Source organism: Desmodus rotundus, chromosome 13 (genome assembly GCF_022682495.2).
Source record: "Desmodus rotundus isolate HL8 chromosome 13, HLdesRot8A.1, whole genome shotgun sequence".
Taxonomy (NCBI): domain Eukaryota; kingdom Metazoa; phylum Chordata; class Mammalia; order Chiroptera; family Phyllostomidae; genus Desmodus; species Desmodus rotundus.
In genome coordinates this window covers 25,261,298-25,286,676 of record NC_071399.1, presented here as the reverse complement: position 1 = coordinate 25,286,676, position 25,379 = coordinate 25,261,298, and the positions used below count along the sequence as shown (strand labels likewise).

Sequence of the window (25,379 nt, the reverse complement as noted above, 5' to 3'; positions counted from 1 at the left end):
GACTCCACATATAAGAGAAACCATACGGTATTTTTCTTTCGCTGTCTGTCTTATTTCACTTAGCATAATACCGTCTAGGTCCATCCATGTTGTTGCAAATGGCAAGATTCTATTCTTTTTTACGACTGAGTAATATTTCATTGTACATGTATACCACCTCTTCTTTATCCTCTTATCTATTGTGGACGCCTGTGTTGCGTCCATACTTTGGCTATTGTGAGTAATACTGCAATGAGCATAGAGGTGCATACGTCTTTTTGAATTAGTGTTTCTGTTTTCTTTAGATAGATACCCAGAAATGGAATCACTGGGTCATATGGTAGTTGTGTTTTGAACATTTTGAGGGGCCTCCTTAGTGCTTTCCGCAATGGCTGTGCCACTTCACAGCCTCTCCAGCAGTGCACAAGGGGTCGCCTTTCTGCACATCCTTGCCACATTTGTCGTTTGACTTATTGATAGTAGCTGTTCCGACAGGTACGAGGTGATATCTCATTGTGGTTTTGATTTGTGTTTCCCTGATGATTAGTGATTTTGAGCAGCATTTTATATGTCTGTTGGCCTCGGTATGTCTTTGAAGAAATATCTATTGAGGTGGTCTGCCAATTTTTAATTGGATTGCTTGTCTTTCGATGCTCATAGGTATGTACCTTCCTGGCCTCACATACTGGTTGTGCCGAAGCTAATATTTTACATGCCCTTCTCCCCACTGGTCTGCGCCCCCAAAGCCCAAACTGTACAGTGCAGGTGGGCTCGCCCGAATACCACAAGGACCAGCGATCTGACCACAGTGGTCCAGCCTCTGGGCTCGGCAGCCAGACCGCCTGGGGTGGAGTTCCGCTCTGCCACTTTCTAGATGGCGCTGTAAACCCTCCCGTACCTTCACTTCCTCCTGCGTGACCTGGAGACAGTGGCGGCTGTCCTGGAGTCGCTGTGGGGCGCGCACGAGAGCAGAGCCTGGCGTGTTAGGGAACGTCAGTCGTGACCATTTTTTTGAAGTCCGTGTTCTCCTCTGGGTCAATGACTTTAAACATTCTAAGAAATTTTTAAAAATCTCTTCCTACCTTTCACATAGCTTCAGTTCAGGGAAGTGCTACATTAGCGGGAGGCCGGAATGGGGAGGAATTAATTCTGCTTGTCAGCTGAACAAAGGAGCGTGTCAGGGAAGTGTCACAGAGGAAACGAACTCTGCACGGACCTGGAAGAGTCAGTGGAACTTCACAAAGCAGAGACTGGGAAGGTGCTGGCGGCAGAAAAAGCGCGATCAGAAGGCTGGAGAGTGTAGAAGTGCCCGGCCTGTCTGGGAAAGGTGCCTGATCTAGGTGTTTAGAGACAGGTGGGTGATAGGTGGTGTGGGAGATGAGGATGAAGAGGTAGGCAGGGTCTAGATTCAGAGTTTCTGAATGTCAGCCTAAGACTTCGGGCTTTGTTCCACAGGTGTTGGGAGGCTGCAAAGGGTTTTGGGTAGGCAAGTGCTGCGACCAGAAAGCTCACGCTGGCAAGGTTGAGGAGGAGGGTTGTTGGGCAGGGGGAGCAGGGAGTAAAGACCAGTCAGGAAGATTACTGCTGTCCAGGGGAGAGCAGAGGAGGCCCTAGTTAAGCAGAACCGCAGGCAATCGACACTACTGAGTGGCTACTAAGTACCAGCCGTGATGCTGTGTGATTCACATCCCTCACAGCAGCCCCTGGGAATAACTGCCCATGGTACAGATGAGGACACTGAGTCTCGCTGCTGTCAGGGAGGGTGAGGAAGTCCGGTTGCTGTCTGAGGGTACTGACAGACTGTTTATAATGGAGCCCCTCTGGTCTGGGATCTGGGCCCCAGGTTGCAGTCCCCAAAACTTGATTTTGAAGCACAACAGGAGGACAGCAGGTTTGGGAACTGAGTTAACGCGAGTCCAGGAACCTGGTGCTGACTTCAGCCTGCCAACTTTACAACGGGAAATATGACTTCTCTGGTTTCCTGGGATTAAAAAAAAAAAGATTTTATTTATTTATTTTAGAGGGGAAGGGAGGGAGGAAGAGAGGGAGGGAAACATCAATGTGTAGTTGCCTCTCACATGTCCCCCACTGGGGACCTGGCCTGCAACCCAGGCATGTGCCCTGACTGGGAACTGAACCAGCGACCCTTTGGTTTGCAGCCCGTGCTCAGTCTACTGAGCCACACCAACCAGGGCTGGTTTTCTGGGATTTGTGTGTGTGTGTGTGTGTGTGTGTTCTTGTTCACTTGTGTTCTCTGGCCACTGAATTCTGCCCCATTAGGAAAATCTAAATGGCAAGTCAGTGATAACAGTGCCCTGGAAAACACACAATCAGAGAATTGGGGGGGCGGAATTCTTGAAGAATATGTCATCAAGATGGTGGTGAGGCCTGCTGATGAACCATTCATGCCCCACAGCCGAGAGCATTGCATTTGTTACAAATTGCTGATTAAACAACCCTGGAATAGAAAACGAACCTCATTGCCCGAGTCAATGCCAGTCTGGTTGGTAGCAGCTGCCTGGGATGCTGTGATGAGAAACACTTTTTCTGGAGCCACTTTTAGTCCTGTGGGCAAGAGCGTGTGATAAAGAAGCAGCGTCTGCAGGCGCCAGTCTGAGCGTTGGTGTGTTGGTGGGAGTGTTACAACGGCCATTTCTGGGCCGTTGTTGTATCTCTCTTCTTCTGTCTCTCTTCTTCTGCTGAACCTCAATCAGATGAGCCAAATTCTTTCCAATTGGGATTTATTTGAAAGACATGCAATCTTTTAGGGAGACTTCTGCCGTTAAGTAGTGTTGTGCTTTATGTGTGGATTTTGCTGGGCACCTCTTAGGAGGTAATATTATTTCAAGTTCCTTATCTCTCCTGGCTACACTACCAGGTTCTGGGGAGTTAAATTCAGGTCGGAGAGCCGGCAAGTGGCAGTGTCTGCACTCAGACAGAGGCAGTGGCAGTGGAGGTCTTTTCATTGCCAAGTGCATGTGAGTTACATTCAATATCGCCTGCTAGAATGGAGCTTTCCAACCCAATTTCCTCGAGCTTTTGATAGAATCAAAACAAACCATGACTGCTCGCCTTCAGGCCCACACTTCCCCTCCATCTCCTTCTCTCATTGCCAATCCAGACGCTGCCCATCCTTTGGGCCAGAGACTGTCCCTCCGTTCTCCTCAGCCCCCAGCTCCCTCCTTCTCTGGTCCCCTTATAGCCATGGTTCTGCCCTGGCTGGGAGGCCCAGGTGGTTGCAGCGTCATCCTATACACCAAAAGGTTTCAGGTTCGCTCCCCGGTCTGGGTGCATGCAGGAGGCAACCAATTGATCTTTCTCTCTCTCTCTTCCTCTCTCTCTCTCTCTCCCCTTTCCTCTCTAAAATCAATAAACGTATCCTTGGATGAGGACTTAAAAAAACAACAAAAGCCATGGTCCTTCTCTAGTAGTTGGTCCGTTTCTACTTTGGGATGCCTATGGAGTTAAAGAAGTGAACGATCATTGACCACCAACCCTGACTCACACGCATGTGTGTATGTGTGTGTAAAACACGAAAAGGTGTCCAGGTTGTTGCATCGAATGATCAAGGGGAGGCTGGTCCACCACTTCCTTTTCTCTTCTCTTTGTAGACTCCTCACAGGAACTGCCTTTTGTTAGAATTGCGGTCTTTCTCAGATTTGGTTGAAAAGCACTTGCAGAGGGAGTGATGCACTGACAAGTTGGCAGGTTTGGATTTTCGGTCTCCATCTAAACTGTCTTCCTGTGGGATTTTGAAAAACCACTTAATTTTGAATATCCCCGTGTCTCCATCTGAAAAATGCAAATATAATCGCACTCAGCACTGACAGCCCCAAAGGAGCCGGGTGTCAAGTGCTGAGTTGGTATAAGCAGGTTGTTGTGAATGAGTCAAGCACAACGCGATATTTAAATAGACGCTCCAGGATTAGGAGAACCAAAGGAGCCCTTCCTCTCTACTCCATTCATTCATGGATGGCTGTTGGGAACTTTGTCTGTGTATTCCAAACGAGTGGTGCACAGGGCAGCATTAAGTCATTGATGAAGTGTCTTTGCTTGTTTACATCTAATTTTGCTTATTTGTGTAACAATAAAGTTGTGCCCTGCTTAGAGACATTGCTAATAACTGAACTGGGGCGTCCATCCTCTGGGTCTCCCGAGGGTCAGAGTGTCCCTCTCGAGGCAGCTGTGCAAAGGCCTGGGGGCAGCACACAGGGCTACCTGGAGCCTCCCTTCTGTTACGCCTTTCACACTTGGCGGCCTTCCTCCGAAATGTTCCCAACTCCCTAATTCCCATCATGACCTGCCTGCTGTTCTGCTCCTTCAGAATCTTGTTCTGGAGCATTTTCCAAGCAGATAGTCATTATGGAGCATCTGAGACGGGCGGGGTTTTGTGGGCTGTAGGTGTGAAGCAGACTGGGTGGCCACTCTTAAAGCACTTTCGGGCTGGAAGTGGGGTGAGGCATGTGCGTAAACCACTCTAATCCCGACAAGAAAGGAAGCTGCTGCAAGGGATAAAATGCTTTGGAAATTCTGAAGAGACCAAGAGTATCGCAAGCAGAGGAAATCAAGGGAGGTCCCACGGAGATGGTACCTCAAGGTGGGGTAAGGGACAGATTTGATGCAGTCAAGAATGGAGGGAGAGGGGAAGACGGGAGGGTGCCCCAGAGGCAGGGAAAGCATGAGGAAAGACCCCGACTGGTCAGCGGGCTTTCACATTGGTTCAATGCAGGAGAAGAAGTGAGGACCAAGATCAGGTTGGAAACATAGATGGAAAGTGGACCAGGAAGGATCTGGAAGGACCTGCCAGGCTGTTCAAAGGACCCTGAAAGCAGTGAGGAGCGAGGGAAGGGCTCTGAGCCGGGAAAGAGCAGGGCCCTGGCTGTGGCTCAGGAAGCCGACACTTGTACCAGTGTGTTCAGTTGGTGGGAGGGAGCCTGGAGGTGAAGAGGGTTTGGAGGTGCCTGTGGAATGGTCCAGGTGAAAAGAAATGAAGATCCAATCTAAGGCATTAGCGTTCGAGTGGAAAGCAGTGGGTGTGAGAGATCGGACAGAGAAAGGGGAAATGTGAGGGCCCCCACGAACACTCCCCACCCCTGAGCCAGGCCCTGGGCTAACAACCATGCAGGTGCTCGCTCATGCGCTCTCTCTAATGGCCCTATGAGGTCAGTGAGTGTTGCAGATAAGGAAACTGAGGCACAGAGAGATTTTTTTTAATTGGCTCAAGACTCCCTAGCTGGTGAGTGGTAGATCTGGGATATGAAGCCAGGAGAGCTGTGCCCCGAGCCAGTACCTATTCTGCTTTGCTACGAGTGGTAGTAACAGAAGGCTCAGGAAGAGAAGCAGGAGCCGGCGAGGGCTGGCATCACTCCTCCTGGTCACACGGTGGCTTTTCACACAGACTCCTGGAAGCCCACTCCCCAAATGCTTGATGCCAGGGGTGCAAGTGTTCGTCCCTGTGGCACTGTCCTGGCAGGTCACCTTTGGCCTTCACATCACCCACTGTGCCCATTCCCTCAGCAAAGTCTCATTGGACCCACTGTGCACGGTCCTCGTGCTTTAAAAGCCCAAAGCAGGACACCCTCCATAAGTGTAAGTGCCTTAGAACCCACACGGATGCATGACAGGGTGTTTACTCAGTTTGCAAAAGCTTTGCCATGGCGGGGAGGGGAGTGGTTTACTTTCAGGAGTTAGCTCTCGAAGTGCCTAAGAAAATTATTAAACATGAAATCTTTCATGGAAGGCAAAAAAAGAAATGCTTTAACTGAATAGATTCAGATACACCATACATGCTAAAAGTAACCCCAAATATTTCCAATTTTCTCCTGTCTTTCATATTCTTTAGTGAATTTAATGACAATCATCAATTGCCTAAAAAAAATCCCTGTAGCAGGTGGTAGCATTGCATTAGTTGTATTACAGGGCTCACTGAAGAGGAGAAAATGCAGTATACTAAAATTCACATGTACCAAACAGGAAATTATGGAAATGTTTAGTTAGATCCCCCAAAGATGTGTTGCTTTAAGAAGGAATTCACTAAATACAGCTGGCTATTGCAATGGAGTGTTCTGTTGTAATGTTATTAGGTCCTGGATGTCGAGGAGGTGTGGGCGGGGTGGGTAAGGGGACAGAGAGCGGGGTGGACCAAGACAGTGCAGTGTTGTGGGGCTTAGCTAGCTCGAATCAGTCAGAGGGAAAGCCCCCAGCCTTCCCTGAGACTGTTACGTGGGGTGAAATAGAGTCTTAGAGTCAAATACCATCGACGTACACTGGCTTCAACTCCACTGGCAGGTTTTCTCCACGACTGCTCGGAGCTCTAACGTGCTCTCTTGCCCTGAGACTTTCTAAGGATAGAGTTTGTACTTCTCACATTGGCTCGCCCAGGGCACCCTGTGGGGTGGCGTTGCACAGGGCTGGCGTTCCTGGGAACACACTTTGGGAAACGTAGCGTCAGGCTACATTGAGAGGGTGGTGTTCAGATTTTTCTTTCAGGAGAGACCTTAGTAATTGGAGCACCCATGGAGGCAGGAATCATCCAGGAAAAGGATCTGGAACCGTGGCTGGGAGAAGCCTTGAAGGAACAAGCAAGAGAAGCCAGACTAAAGAGGCTGAAAGAGCTCTGCTGGTGTGGCTCAGTGGACTGAGCACTGGCCTGCGAACCAAAGGGTCAGCTGATTGATTCCCAGTCAGGGCACATGCCTGGGTTGTGGGCCAGGTCCCCAGTGGGGGCATGTGAGAGGCAACCACACATTGATGTTTCTCTCCCTCTTTCTCCCTTCCTTCCCCTCTGTCTGAAAATAAATAACATCTTAAAAAAAAGAGGCTGAAAGTCCCTAACTGTCACTAGGGTGCCAACGGCAAGCAGAGACTCACCCCCTGCTGTTTCCAATGTCAGCACCCAGTCAAGGGTCAGGGAGACATCATAGGAAATCAGATTTCAATTTTATTTTATATGAGAAAGAACTTGCCAACAATTAGACTTCTCCAAAGAGGAAAGTATCTGATCAGAGGCCCATCAAGAATTTCCAAGGAAGGACAGTTGCATGGACTGAGAGTAGGACTTACATGACCTTGGAAATGACAACTTTGAACCACGTGATTATAAGGTATCCAACCCCAAGAGGCGAGGGGGTTGGTTAGCACAAACTGCATGGGCTGCGTTCACTCTGGTGCAGTTACTTTGCTAAGGGCTGACTTATCTAAATGTTTTCTAATTTCTTTCTCTCCCTGGGTCTGTGGGGCCTGGACAGTGTGCATGGTTGGTTTAACAGCTTTCTGGGAAAATGAGAAAATCACTAAATCAGGGGAACTGGATCTGAGATGAGCAAAAGAGCATTTTCTGATGCGGGTGTTTTAGGAATGCCTTTTCCATTTAGCATTTAAAAATCTTGGGACTCCCTGGTCAGTGGTGTCTAATGGTCGAGTCAATGAAATACTTGAAATTTTATCATCTGCATATGGTAGAATTCTTTCGTCTACTTTGGGATCCAGATTTGCACCTTGTTTACTTAGATTTGCAGAGGTGATTAGAGAGGTCCCAACCCAAATGTGTAAGGCGAAGTAAAAATTAATTTATGCAATGTACTATATCTTGATTCATGTAAAATGCTCAGTATTTAATTCACCAAGAATCCCAGACCACCTGAATTGGTTCCCAACAGGAGGCAACTCCCCGCTCCCCACCCTGTGGGTGTTAGGAAATACTGGGGAAGGCAGGGGGGTGGGGGAGATGGCCTTAGAGGTATTTAGGGACAGACCTGCAGGATGCAGAACTGACTCACTCAGTCTGATGCGCCCACTGGCAAGTGAGATCTCATGTTGTGAGGGGGAGACTGGGCCGAGGAATGGTTAGGTGACTAGCTTGCTGTCACTCACTGGTCAGTGGCAAACAGATGAAGGGAGACACGTGGAGGGGTGACATTAGGAGGCCTGAAGGATAGCAGCTGTGCCCTCCCAGAGTGAAATACCCACCCAAGAAATGCCGGGCACGTCCCCACGCAACACAGATGGGCTTCCTGTACTACATGCCAGTTTCTTTTTGGCGCTGTGTCCTGGCCTTGAGATTTGCATGTTTGGTTTAACAGCTCTCTGTGGAAATATTTCTTCTTCCTTCAACTGCCCCCCAACAAGGGTAGACTTCTCCAAAACTGGGGTTGGCTGGGGGGCAACTTGGAAATAGAGGGAGAAGGGAGGTTGGGAATGTGTTGAGATCAGAGCTGGAGCACCCAGGTCTCAGGGACCCTGGGAAGAAGGGTCCACTCCACGATCCTTGGGGGGCGGAACCCAAACGGAAGGCAAGTGGCACAACCATTTGAGGGGGATGGTTCATGTGGCGTCTGTGTACAGGTGTTCCTTGAATTGCACGACATGCTGACCCTGCAAGCAGGGGAGAGCTCCGAGGCGGGGCCTCGCTGTGGGTTTGTGGGCAGTCTGAAGCTTGCTGACTGACTGGGAAAGCAGGCAAGGCTGAGGGGTAAAAGGGGCAAGGCCACAGGTGATTTCATCTCCGCCACCAACAAAACCCCCAGCTGGTTTTCATCCCTTCCCTCCAGCCTTCCAAACAGAGGCCTCAATTAAAACAGAAAATGCTGATGTTTTATCCATGGGAGGGATACTTCCCACAAATATAGAAGAACAGGGCAAAGACGCTTTTCTTTAGCATTTCCTGTTGGGGATTTCACCAATTTCTTAGTGTGGTGCTATGAGAAGTTCAGTGCCAAACCACTTTTGATTTTTGTGTGTGTTATGGTCTCTCCCCACCCACAACCCCCTTCTCCCAACTGTCTGTACCTCTTTAAGTCATCCGTCTGGCAAATTATAGTACACTTACCTGCAGGAAAGACAGTGAATCCAGCAGCCCTCTGTCCTCCTCACCATCCTTCCTCCTCACCCAGCCCCCAGCCCCTGGAGTCTAACACCCTTGACCCACTGTTTGTCTTGATGTCTGAAGTTTCCCTGACAGTGACAGTCCCCCCCCCACCCCCCCACAGACATGCACACACAATCCCCGGGAGTGGCCTGGGTAATGACTGGAGCCACCCAGGCCTCGGGCTCCAGGAAATTCCGTACTTTGTGGACCCAAGAAGCAAATGCCTAATTGGGTGGGAAGAATTTAGTAAAAGAGAGGAGTCTGCTCTTCTCCCCTCCCCCAGGGGGTGTAGGAAGGTGTCTCATCTCCGGGAGGAGAGGAGAATAAGCTGATGCTATAATAATGAGTCACTCAGGTTAACTCAACAAACTCCTACAGGCATTTGAGAAGTGTTCCTGCTGTTTAGAAATTCAATGAGAGTCCGAGAGGAAAGAATTGAAAGTTACTGGTTCAAAATCGAGAGGTGCACGTGGGCCTCCTGCCTGGTCTGCTTGGACAGCTGCCTTCAGGCGAAGCCCCGAGAAGGACTCCGGAGCCCTGTTTCAGCAGTCTGGGGTGTCCGCCTCCCTGACTGGCCTCAGGACAGGGCAGGCACTTAGCAAATGCTAAATAATAATTAGAATAAGTGGCCTGGACAAAGCCTTGCTGTAGAACACACCCTGAGCTCTTAGAGAAGAGGCCTGCCCAGGCTTTATCTCTTCTCTCTCTCCGAGCCAGACCTGAGGTCCCTTTTATTTATTGCTTCCTCAGAGTTCCTGGGCTTCCTATCCTACTGTCCTGCTGTCCTGTAGGGCAGAATGCTTACAGGAGCGGGCTGGGCTCCAGATGGCTGAGTTCAAATGTGGACTCTACTGCTTCTGTGCTGTAGGAACTTGGGCAAGTTTCTTACCCTCTTTGCGCCTCTGTTTCCCACTCATCAATACAGACAATCAGAGCATCTACCCACTAACGCTGCTGTGAGGGTGCAATGAGTTGGTACTTGTAAGATGCTTAAAACAGTGCCTCGCACATAAAAAGCACCCACGAAAGTGTTACCTGTTATTATTGTCTTTCATTCTTTTTGTGGTTCCTCTACAAGAGCCTCTAATTTCTTGTCGCATGGTGTAGAACCTGTAGGTATAGAGGAGGGCCTTCCTAGAGTGGTCCTGGACTGTCCAGCTGACCTCTCACAACCTGTGTGCATCCAGATACCTCAAGGTCCGTCCCTCACACATTCAGGCCTCTGCCCCAGGGTCTTGTCCTCAGATAGGTCTCCTGTACCAACACTGCACCCTCCTCACTCTCCCTCCCTGTCCCGGTCACATTTTCCTTTATGGCACTTGTCACCTCCCTATCTTATTGTCGCTCTGTCCGCAGCCCTTCTGTGCACAGCCCTGTCCCCGTTGGAATGCAGGCTCCAGGAGAGCAGGGTTGCTGTCTGTCTGTCCCGTGCTGGACCCTAAACAGTGTCAACACCTAAGAGGCACTCATAGTTCTTAAACGAATGAATGACTCAAACAGCCATCATCCCATTTTCCTCTGGGCGGGGCGTCTTCCTGAGAGATGGAAACTGCCTTCAGTCTCACGACGGGAGACGTTTAACACTTTCAAAGCTGTACTGTCATTGGGAGTGAGTTATTCTTTTGCATACTGTTCACACAACCCTAGAACAGGCACATTTATTTTGCTGCCTAACATAAATATATATTCATCGGCAAGGGGTTGTTTCGGGATCCACGCATTCTGCTGGAAGCATGTGTTCTTTTTGATGGTCTTCTGTCAGCAAACACCTGGAACACAGGTGGCTCCAAATAAGCTTCGGTGGTGTTGGAACTGATCCCCATGACTGCCTATAAACTAGCAGTCCTTAAGGTTTGGTTCAAACCTCATCAAAGGCTCCGCCTGCAGTCCCAACCCCTCCTTTGAACAGCCAGCACTCCTTGTTTGGTTTTCTCATGCGCTGCCATGGGGCATCTCTTGAGCTGTTGTCTCACTGAGTCTTTCACGTGTTCGCTGTTCCTTGTTATGTTCAGTATAGCTGTGTCTTCACCTTGCTAGTCTGCAGTCTTCCCCAGGGTTGGAACCACAGAATATACCTTTTTGTGTCTGCCACCGGGTTCTCCGATTGCACAGGGCAGTTCAACAAGCTCATCTTTGAATGGAAGAATATACGTATGAGGAGACGCAGAGCTATTTGTATCACTAAGCCTTGTATTGATACTTTGTCTGTTACTCTCACCCTAAAATCACTTGAGGGACTAAAAGTGTTGTGGATATTGGCAATGATTTTCCTTTGGAAACGTTGATTAGCATCTGTGTCTCCTTTTTCAGAAATCCTGGAAACGTCTGTCTCTGGAGGCTGAGAACCAGCACAGTCATTATCAACACGACAATGGTTTTTTAGTGATACTTGGTTCACAGCCCATTTCTCTCCTTCGTTCTCCAATACTTCCCCTTCCTTTATCTAGGAGTTCAAGGTTGGGGGTGCTGAGAAAGGTCATGTTGAAAAGCAGCTTATGCCCTGGCTGGTGTAGCTCAGTGGACTGAGTGCAGGCTGAGAACCAAAGGGTGGCCAGTTTGATTCCCCGTCAGGGCACATGCCTGGGTTGCAGGTCAGATCCCCAGCAGGGGGCATGTGAGAGGCAACCACACTCTGATGTTTCTCTCCCTCTCTTTCTCCTTCTCTTCCTCTCTCTCTAAAAATGAATAAGTCAAATCTTAAAAAAAAAGCAGCTTATAGAAGTGGCCTACGTGGTGGATGCTGGAGTAGAAATAAGGTCTTCACTTCATAAAGTTGTAACATTTCAGAGATGCAAAGAACATCAATACATCCAAAACATTTAATTTCTTAAAAAAGATACGAAGCCAGAGTTTTTCAAAGGGGCCATCTAGACGTGCTTCCTCATTGTGCAGATTAGAAATGTCCAGATGAGTGAGATGCCTGGGGGTTCACCCAGTGTGTGTGTGGGGGTGCAGATTAGCAGGACGAAGAGCAGTGACAGGTGGCTCATGATTTATAGCTTACTGCTTTGCCTGTTTTATTTAAATGATTATCAAAGGGGTGATATAAATACTGTATGAAAAGATATTTGAAAGAGAATCCATCCAGAATTTACAAGACAATTAAATAGAAACATAATGGTCTCTACTCAATTGTTAAGGATATGACTAGCCCCGTGTAAAATATCTGTGCCACCTGCTCCTGTTGCCTTGGCAGTAAAGAGCACATGGAACCAGGGACCAGGGGGCGGATGGCAAGGTGTTCTTCAGTGGGGCTGCTAAACATCCCGTTGAAAGGAGCTTGAGAGGATCTTTTTTTTTCAGTTGAATTTATTGGGGTGGCACTGGTTAATGAAATTACGTAGGTTTCAGGTCTACAGTTCTGTAACACATCCTCTGGATATTATATTGTGTGTTCAGCACCCCACGTTTAGGCTCCTTCCCTCACCATTTATCCGCCCTATTCCGTCTCCTACCTCCCCTTCCACCCCGTTCCCTCCGTAATCACCCCGCTGTTGTTGGTGTCTGTGAGGGTTTTTGTTTTACCTTAATCCCTTCACCTTTTTCACCCAGCCCCCTTAGCGCCCTCCCCTCCCCTCTGACAGCCATCAGTCTGTTCTGTATCTTGAAAGAGTCTGTCTTCCTGTGGTCAAGTTTTGAGGAATGGCAAAATTCAGGAGGGGGTAGGTAGGCTAGGCAGTATTGTGACTGGTTAATTGCTTTGAACTGTTTTGGCCCCAGGAAGAGAAAGGAAACCTCCTCAGTCAGCAGTTGGCCAGCTGGGTCTGCCCCTGACCATCAGGGTCCGATTGAAGGGGAAGGAAGCTGGTTGCACAGCAGCCGGTCCCTAAGGATACCAGGTGTCATTATCCCTCCCCAGGGCCGAGGGCCCAGGGCCAGCTGGGAAAGCTTAGCACCTGCTTCCTGGAGCCACTTTCGCCTGGTGAGAAGAGGGTGTTACTGAAGTTACTGTTACAATTCTAGAGAAGTCCACTGGAGTAGACTGGGATTAAAATCAACCTGTTGTTTCAAAACGCTCCATTTCCCCAACCTTCTGGAAAGAGGCAGTCTCCGCTCAATCACCTGTCATTAAACCCTTTGGAAAGGGCCTGGGTTAACTTAAGCACCGCCTAACATTTCTGCGTCACTGTGCCTTGGGTCAGGGGCGGGGTCTTTTCTGACGAGAGAATGGCCAAATTAATACAGAGATCTTAGTTGCTAAGACTAGTTTTTCCTGCGTAATGTCAAGTCTCACTTCTCACCTACCCTAAAAAATCCTTCAGTGGCCTCTAATCAAGCACAGTCCCCTCCCTTCACTCTGCTTCACACACTGCCTAAAGCATCGTGGTACTCTTCGGTGATTTGGGGCACTTTACTCAATATTTTTGTGCCTTGGCTTTGTCTTTTGTCACATGGAGCTGATAATAGTAGTTACCTTGTAGGGCGATTGTGACGATTAAATATGTAAAGATATTTAATATGCTTAGAACAGTACCTGGCTTGTAAATTTTAGCTATTATTTTCAGATCCTTCCCCCTTCCTGCTCCTTCATTTGTACGTCATTGTCACTACCACGAGGTACTGTGGGCTAGGGGACATGGGAGGGTCACCCAGTATGATCTTCCTAAGCCCCAGGTCCTAGTGGGTGTTCCAAGGCTGCCACCCCTAAACTGACACTGCCTAGCTACAAAAGCTGGACAAACTGTGGGGAGCCCACACCCTTCTGGAATTCTTCAGGCAGGTCCAGCTGGCCATGGGTCACCCATTGTGGCTCTGTCACTTCAGGGAGAATTGTTCAAGAGACAGAAAGGCCTGAGCGGGACTGCTGGGCAGCCACGCAGGGCTGTCTGAACTGGTGCTGGGCATCCTTCCTTCGGAAGCTCTGGAACCCTGAGCTGCGCTGCCGATGCTCAAGTCCATTTGGCCATTGGAAAGACACGACGTTTTCCAGCGTAGCGCATCCCAGGGAGAAGCGCGTTGGAGTGTGCAGTTGCCTCCCATTGCCAGCAGGCTGCAGAGGCAGGTTTCCATACACACGTGGGAAGCAGCAGCCCTCGTGGAGTAAATGGGACTGTTCTGGCAGTGTGTCTCATACACATTTCCCAGAACGTGTGTCATCTCCACTCTGCTCCTGGGCTGTGCCAGCAGCCGCCAGGCAATATGTTCTGAAGCGTCACTTCTGAATGTAGCCAGTGCCTCACACAGCGGGGAAATGAGGCATGGCGACACAGCGTGGGCCGGCACACTCGATGATGGGGAATGCTGTTAGGATTCTATGTACGCACCTCGTGACATCCCAACATCTTTTCATCCTCAGCAGAGGGAGGTGAGCTGTTGAAGACTGTCTGCCTCGTTGCCTTGGCAGTTGGGCCTGGATGGCAATTCAGTGCTAATGGAGGTCGTGGGGGAAAGGCTGAGGTATGGATGGGGCACGGGGGTCCGTTCCCGGAGCACAGCCCAGGGCGCTGGGGTGGGCAGCACCTGTAACTTCCCCACCCAGGAAATGGCAGTGTTTCCAGAGCTGTTTCCACAGGGGCCGTGATAGCTTGTGGGGAGATGAAGAGAGTGGTCAACCAGCCCCCGCCGTCCCCGCACCGATGTGATTCGTTTTAAAATCGGAATTGATTGGATTCCTTCAGATCCAATTCGGCTGACCTTTGTGGAGCCTCTGGTGTGTGGTCGGCGTCACACTGACCCTCACGTGTGTTGTTCTGACTCAGCCTGGCGGAAGCACCTGTTTGGTGGACTTGGGGAACGGAATCCTATTCTCCAACTCAAGAGGCATGTGGTGGGAGCTTCTCTGGTGCTGGGCGCGGGATTCCAGATGAGTGACTCTGAGAAGGCACCTCATCTCATACTCGGTTCCCTGCGCAGGTTGTTCCAGGTGGTTCCAGAGCTGCTCAGCAAAAGCATTCGCTTCTTTTCAAGGCATTTAGTTCTTTAGGAATTCTGGTTTAATTTCTTATCCAAAAAGAGAAATGGATGCTGAAGCTGAAATTTGTTATTGTACATAAAACATTCTGTTCTCTTCATCTGGTTATTTGATGAGGAACAGTGGCGTTTGGATGCCTGTTTGCTTCTAACTATTGGCAAAATAATCCTGTCCCCTGCTGACTTGCCATTCCCCACCCTCCTCTCCAACACAAGAGCAGGATTCTGGGGTGCTGGGCACAGAGACCATTGGGAGCTCAGGCTTTGCTTGGCTCCTCCTCGCATTGGCCAAGTCTCGGCGGTGGGCCCTGCTGGGTTGGGGGCATAGCCGAAGGTGGGGGAGAAGGGGAGGTCCAGAGCATAGAATTTGAATATCAGAAGAGGGAGATGAGAGGCATATTTAAAAAGCACAATTGCTTTTTCGTGGTGGGAGTGGGGATATAAAAAACCAAAACCTTAATACTGAAAAATTGACCCATGGGGCAAAACCCTATTCCAACCCAAGGTCGAGAGAGGAATCAAATTCCACCGAGGTCATGTCAGAGTGGGCCTGCAACTAAAGAGATCCCTTTGGAAGGACAGTCCCAAGTTCAATATCTGGTCCCAGGAACAAGGGGAACCCCTGTGTGTATGTGCCGGGAAAATTCTAGATTTAGTGTCGCTCTCTCCCACCTCCCCGGCAGTGAACTCAGGTTCACTGTCAGCCCTCTCTGGAATCCATGTAACACCTTTCTCATGGGTCTAAAAATAGACTCCAGGCTGGCCAACCCTCTTAAAATGAACATGATAGAGATCAGTGCCAGCACCGTGGGACCTGATACCCGGCTCCGATCACCTCCCTAAATAGACCCGTTCTCGGGATCCCTTGCTCCCGAGAGGCGGAGCGTCCTAACTGGCCACTGGGAGCTCACCATGCGGAGTTAGACAGAAAAACAACCAAGACTCTCCTTTCTCCTCTCCCTTCCTTCTCTCACTACTGAAAAGGAATTAATTATACAGCCTGAAGGGCGTCAGGCTAGATTTCTTAGTCCACTCAATGTGGCATCGGTAGTGTGTGTTCTATGTGAAGTTCCTTTCTAAGTATCCGGGGAGGGGGCTGGTGGAGGAGGGGGTGATGGTGTCTGTCAGAAGAATAACATTTTCCCAGCTGCGATGCTCTTAATGGTTTTCAAATGCCAGGGGTGGCGGGTGGCTGGCTCTCGGTGGCGATAACCCAGTCTGCCTTTCTCGGTAAAGGGTGGAGTTCCTGGTAACCCACCCTTATCAGCTGTGCGCAGATATTCTAGGAGCTGGGGCCACTCCCTTTGTGGGTGAGGGGCAGGACAGATAGAAGCATGGTGGAGAGAGAAGCCGTACTTGTCAGCAGACCACGATGCAGCATTCATGCAAGAGGAGCTGTCAGACTCAGGGCTGGGGAGCAGGGCTTCAGCTGTAACACCACTGGAGAGCTGTTTTCTCACTGCAGAGAAAACGGAGATGGAAAATGGTGCGTTATAAACCCGAGAGGTCTAGTTGCTACATCAGAGCACTGCGGATTCTTGGGGGCCTGTTTTCAGACGTGATGTTTGACCTTGGATAAGCAGTGACTAGGCCCTAATTTTCCAGGGCAGAAACAAGAACAGCACCACCCCATGCATCTGGGGGTGGGGATGGCGGTGGGAAGGTGTTAACCTTTGACAAATGCTTTGGCTGAAAAGAACGAAGGGAGGTACAGGAGGGAAAAAGAGCGTCCACTGTCATTTATGGAGAACCTACTATGTGCCCGAAGTGGTGCTAAGTATTTTTACATTATTCACACAATACCTGGGGAGATGAGCCAAGTTATTTTCATTCTACTGATGAAGAAATCGATGCTCAGAAAATTTATTTCCCTTATTACAAGTTATGCAGCTCAACTACGGTGGCCTTACTAACATCAAGTAATTCAAGGCTGCCCGGAAAAGCCAGTAGTACTGTTATTAAAAGTCAGATCCGGGTCCGAGTAGATCGTGAAGAGGGTTAAAGCAGGAGCAGCAGTTGGGGCACATCTGTCCTCCAGTGACCTGCAGGCGAGGGTGGTGGCGCAGCGCCCGTGCTCCTTCAGAGAGGAGCCAGCTGTGTCCACGCCGGCCACCACCGGAAGCCGCCCGTTCCTGTTCCCCTAGCGTGTCCCGGGAGGCAGAGTCATCTGAGAATCCCATACACCTGGGATTCTTTGCTTCAGGCTTTTGACCAAAAATAGAAGTGTTCTCCCAGTTTCTGGAAGAGCTAAAGATTCACGGGAGAATTCGCAGCAGGGGACCCGTCAACTGTCCTAGGCTCCCACTCTACCCAAGGGTTTTAGGGTTGCGCAGAGAATTTTCCTCCCTCGTTCTCTCTGCACCGCCCCCTCCAGGTGTAGCGTCACGTGTCCTGAGGACAGAGAACTCCAAAGACACAGCCTCCAGCGCTTCACTAGGCTGGTCTGCCGAGGGACCTGCGGAGACAGTTGGTGAAATATTTAGCAAGATTGGAAAAAACCTGCACACGCCAAGAACCTGTAGGATAGACACGTGGTCCAGCATCCTCTCTGGGAACCCCTAGTTTTTCGTTTAGCCCATCCATCCCTTTCTGTTCCTTTGCTTTAGTTTCAGTAACTGTCACTGGCAGATCTCCTGGGCACACTGAATACCTGCAGTAAAAAGTACAGCCTTGAGGTATGAAGAAAAGTAGGAAACAGGCAAGGCACAGGATGATTATTCATTGCCTTAGGCAGGGATGGAGGTTTTGAATCCCTCAAACCCAGAGAGACCCCTACAAGTTAATGTGTTTATTCTGTGCTTCTATGTACCACATCAAATGGTGAGTTATCTTTTTCTGCTATCCTGAAAGATCCCTAGCAAAGATTCAGCCCTTTCTGAATAATGAGTTCTGTTAAGTCGCATCCCTTACAGCTGGAAATTTCTTTCTGTCTAATCTAAATCTTTTCTACATCAATTTAACCCAATGACTTACAATTTCCTCGCGAGGAATGGAAACGGTGGGTATGTTATCTACAAACGTCAGTCAGCAAGCATTTATTTGGCACCACTGCCCGGCACTGTGCCGATCACAGAGGGAGCTGGTGGGAGACGTGAGGAGCAGGGATTGGGCACACTGAATGTTTGAACCAAGCTGTCTCTGCCTGTGAGAAGCGTATAATTGAGTTGTGGAGACCAGGCTACCACACCTGGGAAAGGGCACCATGTAGTTAGCTCCCTGCTGGGGGTCCAGGCTGTAGTGTTGGAGGAGGTTACATCTTAAGGGCTGTATCCTTGAGTTTTTTCTTCTTCACATGTGTCTATCATCTCAGTTCCTTTAACCTCGGGCCTTACTGAGCAAGATTTCTGTAATCGTTCCCTTTCTTCTCCTCTTGGGCCTTGCCTCGCTCTTTGCATGTCTGAGTTGCAAAGCTTTAACCCTAACGAAGTCATGGCTATTGTCAAAAATTCCTTAAAGTACAGTGTGGGGAATACAGGCGATAATATTGTAATAACCATGCATGATGCCAGGTGAGTGCTAGACTTATTGGTGATACAGATGTCTAACCACTAGGCACCTGAAACTAACATAAGATAATATTGGATGTCCACTGTAATTTAAAAATTTTTTAAAAGAGAAGAAAGATAAAGCAAGTACAATTAAAACTATTAAAACTGTCGTCTTGACAGTTTGTAAAAGGAAGACCATTAAAAAGACTTTACCAGGGGGAAAAAAGGTTTCTTGGCAGTCCCGAGTACTCAAGTCCTCCGGTAATAGCTCAGCGCCTTCCCCAGTTCTCTCCCAGGGCTATGGATCGTGCTCAGCTTCTGGCCCACTGCGACCATCTCCTCTTTTTCTCTGCGATCGTACGTAGCCCATGGCATTGTATGGTATAGAGAGCGCTGGGCTTAGGAGTTACGAGACCTGCGTACTGATTTTCGACTGGGAATTTTTTGCTATTTAACTTTGAACGTTTCAGTTTACTTGCAAGATCTCAGTTTATCTCACGTTTAAAACAGATATTCTCAAAACTCAATAATAGGAAAATAAACAACCCAATTAAAAAATGGGCAAGATATTTGAACAGGTACATTACCAAAAAAAAAAAAACACCCACACCAAAAAATAAACAAAACAAAACAACAAATCTAAATACATATGTGGATGGCAAGTAAGCCCCTGAAAAGATGTTTAACATCATCAGTTCTTAGGGAAATGCAAATGAAAACCATGCTGAAATACTAGTACACACCTATTAGAATGTCTAAATTGAGACCGACCATACCAAGTGTTGACAAGGGTGTGGACCAACTGGCAGGAGGGAGGGATTACTAAGGGGCAGGAGGAAACTTTTGGAGGTTCATTTTCTTGATTGTAGTGATAATTTTATGGGGGAGGGATACACAATATCAAAACTTAACAAATTATATATTTAAATATGTGATTTACAGTATGTCAATTACACGTCAATATAGCTGTTAAAAAAGAGTCTTTCAGCTCATTGAGCGAATCAATTATATCAGTGTTTTGACAGTATCATGCATATTATTCATCTTTCATCTGAGTAGGGCATTTGCTCTCTCTCTAAATATTAATGTTGGAACAGCGCTTTAGAATCCCTTGAGATACTCCACTGGGCTATGATCAGGGCTGTTCCAGTAACCATAATTTATTAATTGAGGCTCTCGGGGTAGAGGGTTGAGCAGAGCTGAGAGGCAGTTTTAAGAGGCGTGGGGTAAGAGACCTGTAGGATGGCCTGTGTTTTAAAACTGGGTGTGTGGGAAGTGAAGGGGCTGCAGTGACTTCCTGCACCCAGACGCCCTGCCTTTGGTGCATCCGCGCGAGTGTTTTCCAGCCAACTTCCAGGGGTTGCCTGCCCTGAAATCCACCCACCGATGACATTGAGGGTGTCAGGCCTGGAGAATGCCGATGCTGTTCTCTTTAAATACCAGTTTTTTCACCCACAGGGGGAGGCGTTAGTGTCACCATACACTTCAGGTCACTCTTTTTTGGCAACATTCTGACCTTTTTTCTCTTGATCTTTATTTATCCCACTCATTCGGGACTTTCTCCTAATTGTGGAATGGCTTCTTACTTTGGAAAACACTCTCAGAGTTTTTTCTTCCCTTCAGGAACATCCTCCACATCATTTCTCCCCTGCCCTGAGCACATATGTATTTGTTAGGCATCTTGGCAGTGCTATTCACGGAAGGGCTGTGAGCCAGTTGGACCCTATACTTATCAGTGTGACCTTGGTCCTGACTCTTAACCTCTGTGGGCTCAGCTTCTGTGTCCACGCGACTGTCACAGCACTGTCCACCTCAGGGGTGGCTGTGGGTTAACTGAGGTAACGCGATGGGTCCATCACCTCAGGAGCTCCGTGTGTTCTTCCCTCTGCAGCGTACAGCTCCCATGAGGCAGGGCAGGAGGGGTGGAAAGAAGGTGTTGGCGTTTCATCTGGACTGCTGCTTGAATAGAGCAGGAAGCCAGGCCCACAATACCGAACAGCCGGGACCTGAAGGAGCGGTATTGCCAGGGGCCCAGGGCCATGACTGGGTGTTGAGTCTGCTCCTGGCAGTTCCTGATGTCACCCCCAAGACTTGGCCAGGCCTGACATCTGCCCCTGAAATAACCTCAGGAAAAGGTGAGGGTGGTCCTGGAGCAGAGAGCTGGGAGCTGACTCCGGCCCTGGGTGACATGTCATTACCACCCGCAGACCTGAGGGATGGAGGAGATGGTAGTGACAGGTCCACGTCCTGCCTCTCGGCTTCACTGCGCGTCTCTGCTCTTCGGCAGACTCTGTCGGAGGCTGATGAGCTAGGATCTCGGGACAAGATGCAAGAGCTTCAAACATGCAAATCGGTTACGGGGCATAAATAGACTTTGCTGAGCTCACCCTGGCAGCCTTCGCAGGCTCCGGGACCCATTCATTAGGGCAGTGGTGGCGGAAGGCAGGGCGGGAGCGCCATGCAGCTTGGAGCTCCTCACCTCCATTGGACGTTTGTACCTCCTTCTGCAGCGGCGGGGCGCCGGCTCCCCGCCCGGGGCCCGCACCTACCGCTCCGGCCGCACCCCACCCCACCGCGCCCTCCACGCACCCCCTCCTCTGGGCTTGGCAGCAGGTGCCTTCCCTCCGGAGATCGCTTCGCATTAACTTTCCCATCTGACATGATAATGGAGAGAAAATGAAGAGATCCCATTAGCGGCTGGCTGGAGGGCGGGCGGGCGCAGAGTCCGCGCCGGAGCCGGAGCCCAGCGCAGGGAGCCTGTATTTTTAGCCAGATGCCGCGTAACTTGCTGGCGCTCCCAGCGCCGCCGTGCAGATAACGGGGGCGGGGGAGCAGGGAGCCGGGCTCGGATTGCAGCGCGGGTGCCGGACGATGGCAGCGAGACAGGGCAGGTCCCGTCCAGACCCTGCGGTGAGTGACGACCGGCCGCGGCCGCTCGGCCGGGAAGCTCGGCGCGCTGGGGGCTGCCGTGCGCGGTGCGGGCCTCGGGGCCCCTGGCTGCGGGCTCCGCTAGCGCCAACTTTCGAGAGGGTGCGGGGACGCGCCCCGGGTGGCCGCCGAGGCTTCAGGCAGAATCCAGAGGAAAATTCCTTTGGCTCGGAGGCTGCCGCGGCGGAGGCGGCCCGGGCGGGCCAGCGGCGCACGCGGGAGCTCGGAGCCTCCGCTCAGTTTCCCAGAGGGGACCCGGGACACGCGGGGCCCTAGCTGAGGCCACCTCCCCCTCACTCCCGGAGGAGAGTCCCACGGATTGGATTCTGCTGTGAAGCCTCGCGGCTGCCCCTCACGGGGACCCAGCTGGACCAGAGGGGATGCCCCGGCCTTGGCCTTGGCCAGAGAAAGGTCTGCCTCGCCCACCGCCTTCCACCGCCTTCCTGACCCCTAAACCTTAGCAGCACCGTGGCCCAGAGGTCCAGAGGTAACAGGCAATGAATGGGGCGAGAAGAAGGCAGACTTGCTGTGTGCCCAGGAGCCTGGTGCTTTCCCTGTACCTTGTCATCCTCACAGCCCCCCAGCAAGCTGAGTATCATCCCATTTTAACAACGGGGAAATTGAGGTTTGGGAACGTGTACCAGGCCCAGCGTCAAGTGGCAGAGCAGGATTCACACCAGGTCTTCCCTACATCAGGGTCCACTCTGGCTTTGCCGCGTCCCTGCATCTCCCAGCCTCTAAGGCCCGGCCAGGGACAGCACAAGGGATGGCTAGCGTTTCCAAGGCCTCGCAGTGGTGTTGGGAAATGATAAGGGAACCCAGGACCCCTGTGTACACATCGTTTCCTCAGTGACACCTTCAATGTGTTCATTTTATCTTTGCCGGTGCTAGCCTGATTGGGGGGCTGAGGACAATTTGTAAATCTTTAAAGAACAACTTCTGGGGTGGTGGGGGGAGGGAAGAAACTAAATGAAACACACCCTCCCTGGCCCAGGGCTCAGTTCTGTTTCTCTGTAGTCAATGGGATAAAGGCAGCAAGCATACACAGGTGTGCCAGCTGGCAGGCGCTGACTGTTCTTTCTGGGAGGCCCCCTGTGGGCTCGGGGGATACCTGGCCCCGAGTCTGGAGGAGCACTCAGATGTGGAGGGCAGCCCCCCGCCCCCCAGCAGGCCTGCTGCACAGGAGCGCTGCCTGCTGGACTTAGTCTTCTGAAAGTGCTGCAGTGCCCGCAGCAAAGGGGTCTAGGATCTCTTCCTGCGAATTCTGACAATGACTTTGTTAAAGGAACTGCGTTTTGCCCAGACAGGACCCTTTGGGAGAAAGATACTGCCTTACTGCTGTTTACAGACATTGATAATAGCTCACTTCCCATTCATCTTTTGAGATAAGAATGTTGCACTTGTTGCACTAAAAGACCTTGAAAAAGTCAGGCACGATTTGTCCTGGGAAAACTTGGGTCCTTTCAAGCCCCAGAGAGGTGTGAGGGGGCCCTGGGATTCCCTTAGCCGGCCTGAGAGTGAACTTTGCCTGTCAGTTCCCCAGAGGGGACCTGGGACGTGTTTCTGAAGCCTTCAGTGCCCCTGTGTTACAGACACACTGACATTTAGCAGCACTTCCGGCCTGTCCCTCCCAGGACACTGGAGCCCCTCCGCCACTTCTGTATTGCTATACTCCTGTCACCCCACTCAGGAAGTGCAAGTTTAATAATAGTCTGGGCGTCTCAGGTAACCAAGGCTTCACCTCCCTTTTCCTGAGCAGCCCTCACGACAACTTGAGTACCAGGAGGAAATCTGTTCCCTTCCTTTCCCCTCCACTTGCTTCCTCCCGAAGTGAGGGCTGAAGGGGCACAGCCTCTCTGCGCAGGGGGAAGGCTTCCTCCAGCTGGAGCCGAACTGGAGAGGAATCTTCTGGGCACTAGAAAGCAACTGGCCCGGGAGGCAGAACAGCACTGGGGTTAAGAGACAGACCTCGGAGGCAGGCTACCTAGATTCCAGTCCTGACCAAGCCAGGTATTATTAGTTGTGTGACTTTGGACAAGTTTCTTAATTTCATTATGGCTCATTTACCCCATCTGGACAAAGGAGACAATGAAAGTACCTGCCTCCTGATATTCTTAGGGGGACCAGATGAATTAACTTAAGTAGAGTGCTCAAAACACAGGAAGAGCTTCATAAAATGTACAGGTGGGGCAGAAGTAGGTTTACATTTGTTCATATGGAAAATAATACAATAATAGATAATAACACAAGAATAAACTATTGTTTTGCATGCTCACAACTATAAACCTGCCTTTGCCTCACACTGCATTTTGGTATGAAAGGAAGTTCAGGGAAATCACGTGGGTTAACCAGCAGGGGATACAACCAAATGCACACACCCCTCCTCTCCTCAATGCAGGTACAAGCCGTCTTTTCACAGGTAAAATGAGATGAAATGAAGCTCACGATGAGGAAGGGGCAGAGATGCAAGTGGACAGCCTTGGTGGGTGGGGTGCTCGGAGGGGTGGCAGCTCCTTGGTGGTGACACAGGGTGTAGGGACATTGCGGACTGATTTTCTGGACCCAGGGAGAGCCTCCTCTAAGTCCTCTAGTCTCCTTTCATGGAGAGGCCTCTCTGAGACTGCCCGGCTTCAGAGGGGACAGTGGGGCTCCAACAGGGCCAGGGACACTGCTCCGATTTATCACAGCCCAGAGATACTCTGGTTCGTGTTTTATTATTGTTGTCGTTGGTGTTTTCTTGGTTAGTATGTACTCAGCTAAATACTCTAAAAGGAACAAACTGGATTCTTTGGACTGTCCTTCTGCCCTATTGAATCATACAGACTGTTCCTAGAAGCATCAGGAAATTGCGCCCAGAACGGGTCATTGAACTGGAGGTAGTCGAATTAGGTAGATGGGTAGTACGGGCTCAGAAGGGCAAGATGGTGAAAATGGGTCTCATATTTCAACGAAGGCCATTTGCTCTAGAGTGTAACTACTCATGGCACCTCGGTGGGGCTCGGTGAGTGCTTGCAGAGAGAATCCATGGGTGCCGCCTGCACCGGTGACCCCTTTATCACAAAGTGGAGTCACTTTGTGTGTCAAATCGTGAGGGCAGGGACCAACATTCTGATTTGTCTTTTCGCTCCCCTTGCCCTAGCAGGATCCTGAACTTGAAATAGAGCCTCAGTCAATATACTGTAGAATTACACTGAGCGAGGCTCTGTGAGAGTGACACCATCATCCACAATCCACCTGTGGATCCTGCTGGCGTCCTGACCACTCTAGACCCAGAGGGGACCAAAGGGAAAACAAAAAGGCCTTAGCCACGGAACTCCACTCCTTACTACCTGGGTGGCCTTCACTGTCTCCTTATTTTTACCACCGGTTTTAGCAACGGTGAAGGAAGGACTGGGACAAGACGATTCCTTTTCAGGGGCCTGTCTCGGCCTTAACAAAGGGCTCAGGGGTCAGAGCTGGGATCTGCCAGGGACCCTTTCTCTGCCCTGGATCAACTGTTTGATTGGCAAAGGCACGTGGTCCGTCCTAAGCTTTACAATCTGTCACGGTTGTCTAGACACCCTCAGGTTTGAAATCGCTGAGAATGCACCTCAGGGTCAAGGGCAGGGGAAAGGCGTAGGCTTTATTCCAGGGGTCCTGGGCAGATTCCCTGACTGGTAACTAACTGCAGAACTTGGGCAAGTTGTTAACCTCTCCAGGCCTCAGTTTTGTCACCCCTAAAATGGGAGCAACAGTTATACCTACCTGACCAGCTGAGGTGAGGGTTAAAAAATGTTACATTGTGAATACACTTGCTCAGTGACTGGGAATGGTGTTGCAATTAACTGCAGAAACTGTTTAACCCTCTTTAGCCGGGTCTAGATCGGGCTTCCCTTGCCCTCTATCTCCATGCTTGCCTGTCTGTTAGAAACACAGAATGCTCCTTCCCTTCCTGGGTTCAGGGCGTTGAACAGTCTAACAGTCTCGTTAATTGATATTGCATCTAGTTTTACCCTCAGTGCTCAGGTTTTCATCCCAAGTCCTATTATTGTGCTGCAGAAGATAGTTTGGGTAGGTGGGATCGGTGGGATATGTCTCTCTAACTCTCTCATTCTCGGGGAATGATGTATTTTTCCTAATAGTAGGATATAAGAAAAAATATGTACATGAATGTATACACACATACCATTGTGGACAAGATTTCTGAGTCAGCAGGCACAGACAGACAC

At 50.1% G+C, this 25,379-nt stretch overlaps 1 protein-coding gene across 7 annotated transcripts in view; it reads left to right on the top strand.

The window, feature by feature from the left end:
- Positions 1 to 25,379, top strand: part of ANK1 (ankyrin 1) — a 197,385-nt gene that overhangs the window by 77,723 nt on the left and 94,283 nt on the right. Inside the window, exon 1 of one of the 7 annotated variants that reach the window (XM_053916481.2) lies at positions 21,075 to 21,153. The exons of the other annotated variants lie outside the window; for them this stretch is intronic. Coding sequence (XP_053772456.1) covers positions 21,115 to 21,153 — 39 coding nt within the window. The 5' untranslated portion in view covers positions 21,075 to 21,114. Of the gene's footprint in view, positions 1 to 21,074; positions 21,154 to 25,379 lie in introns of those variants that run through there. 7 annotated transcript variants of the gene reach the window in all.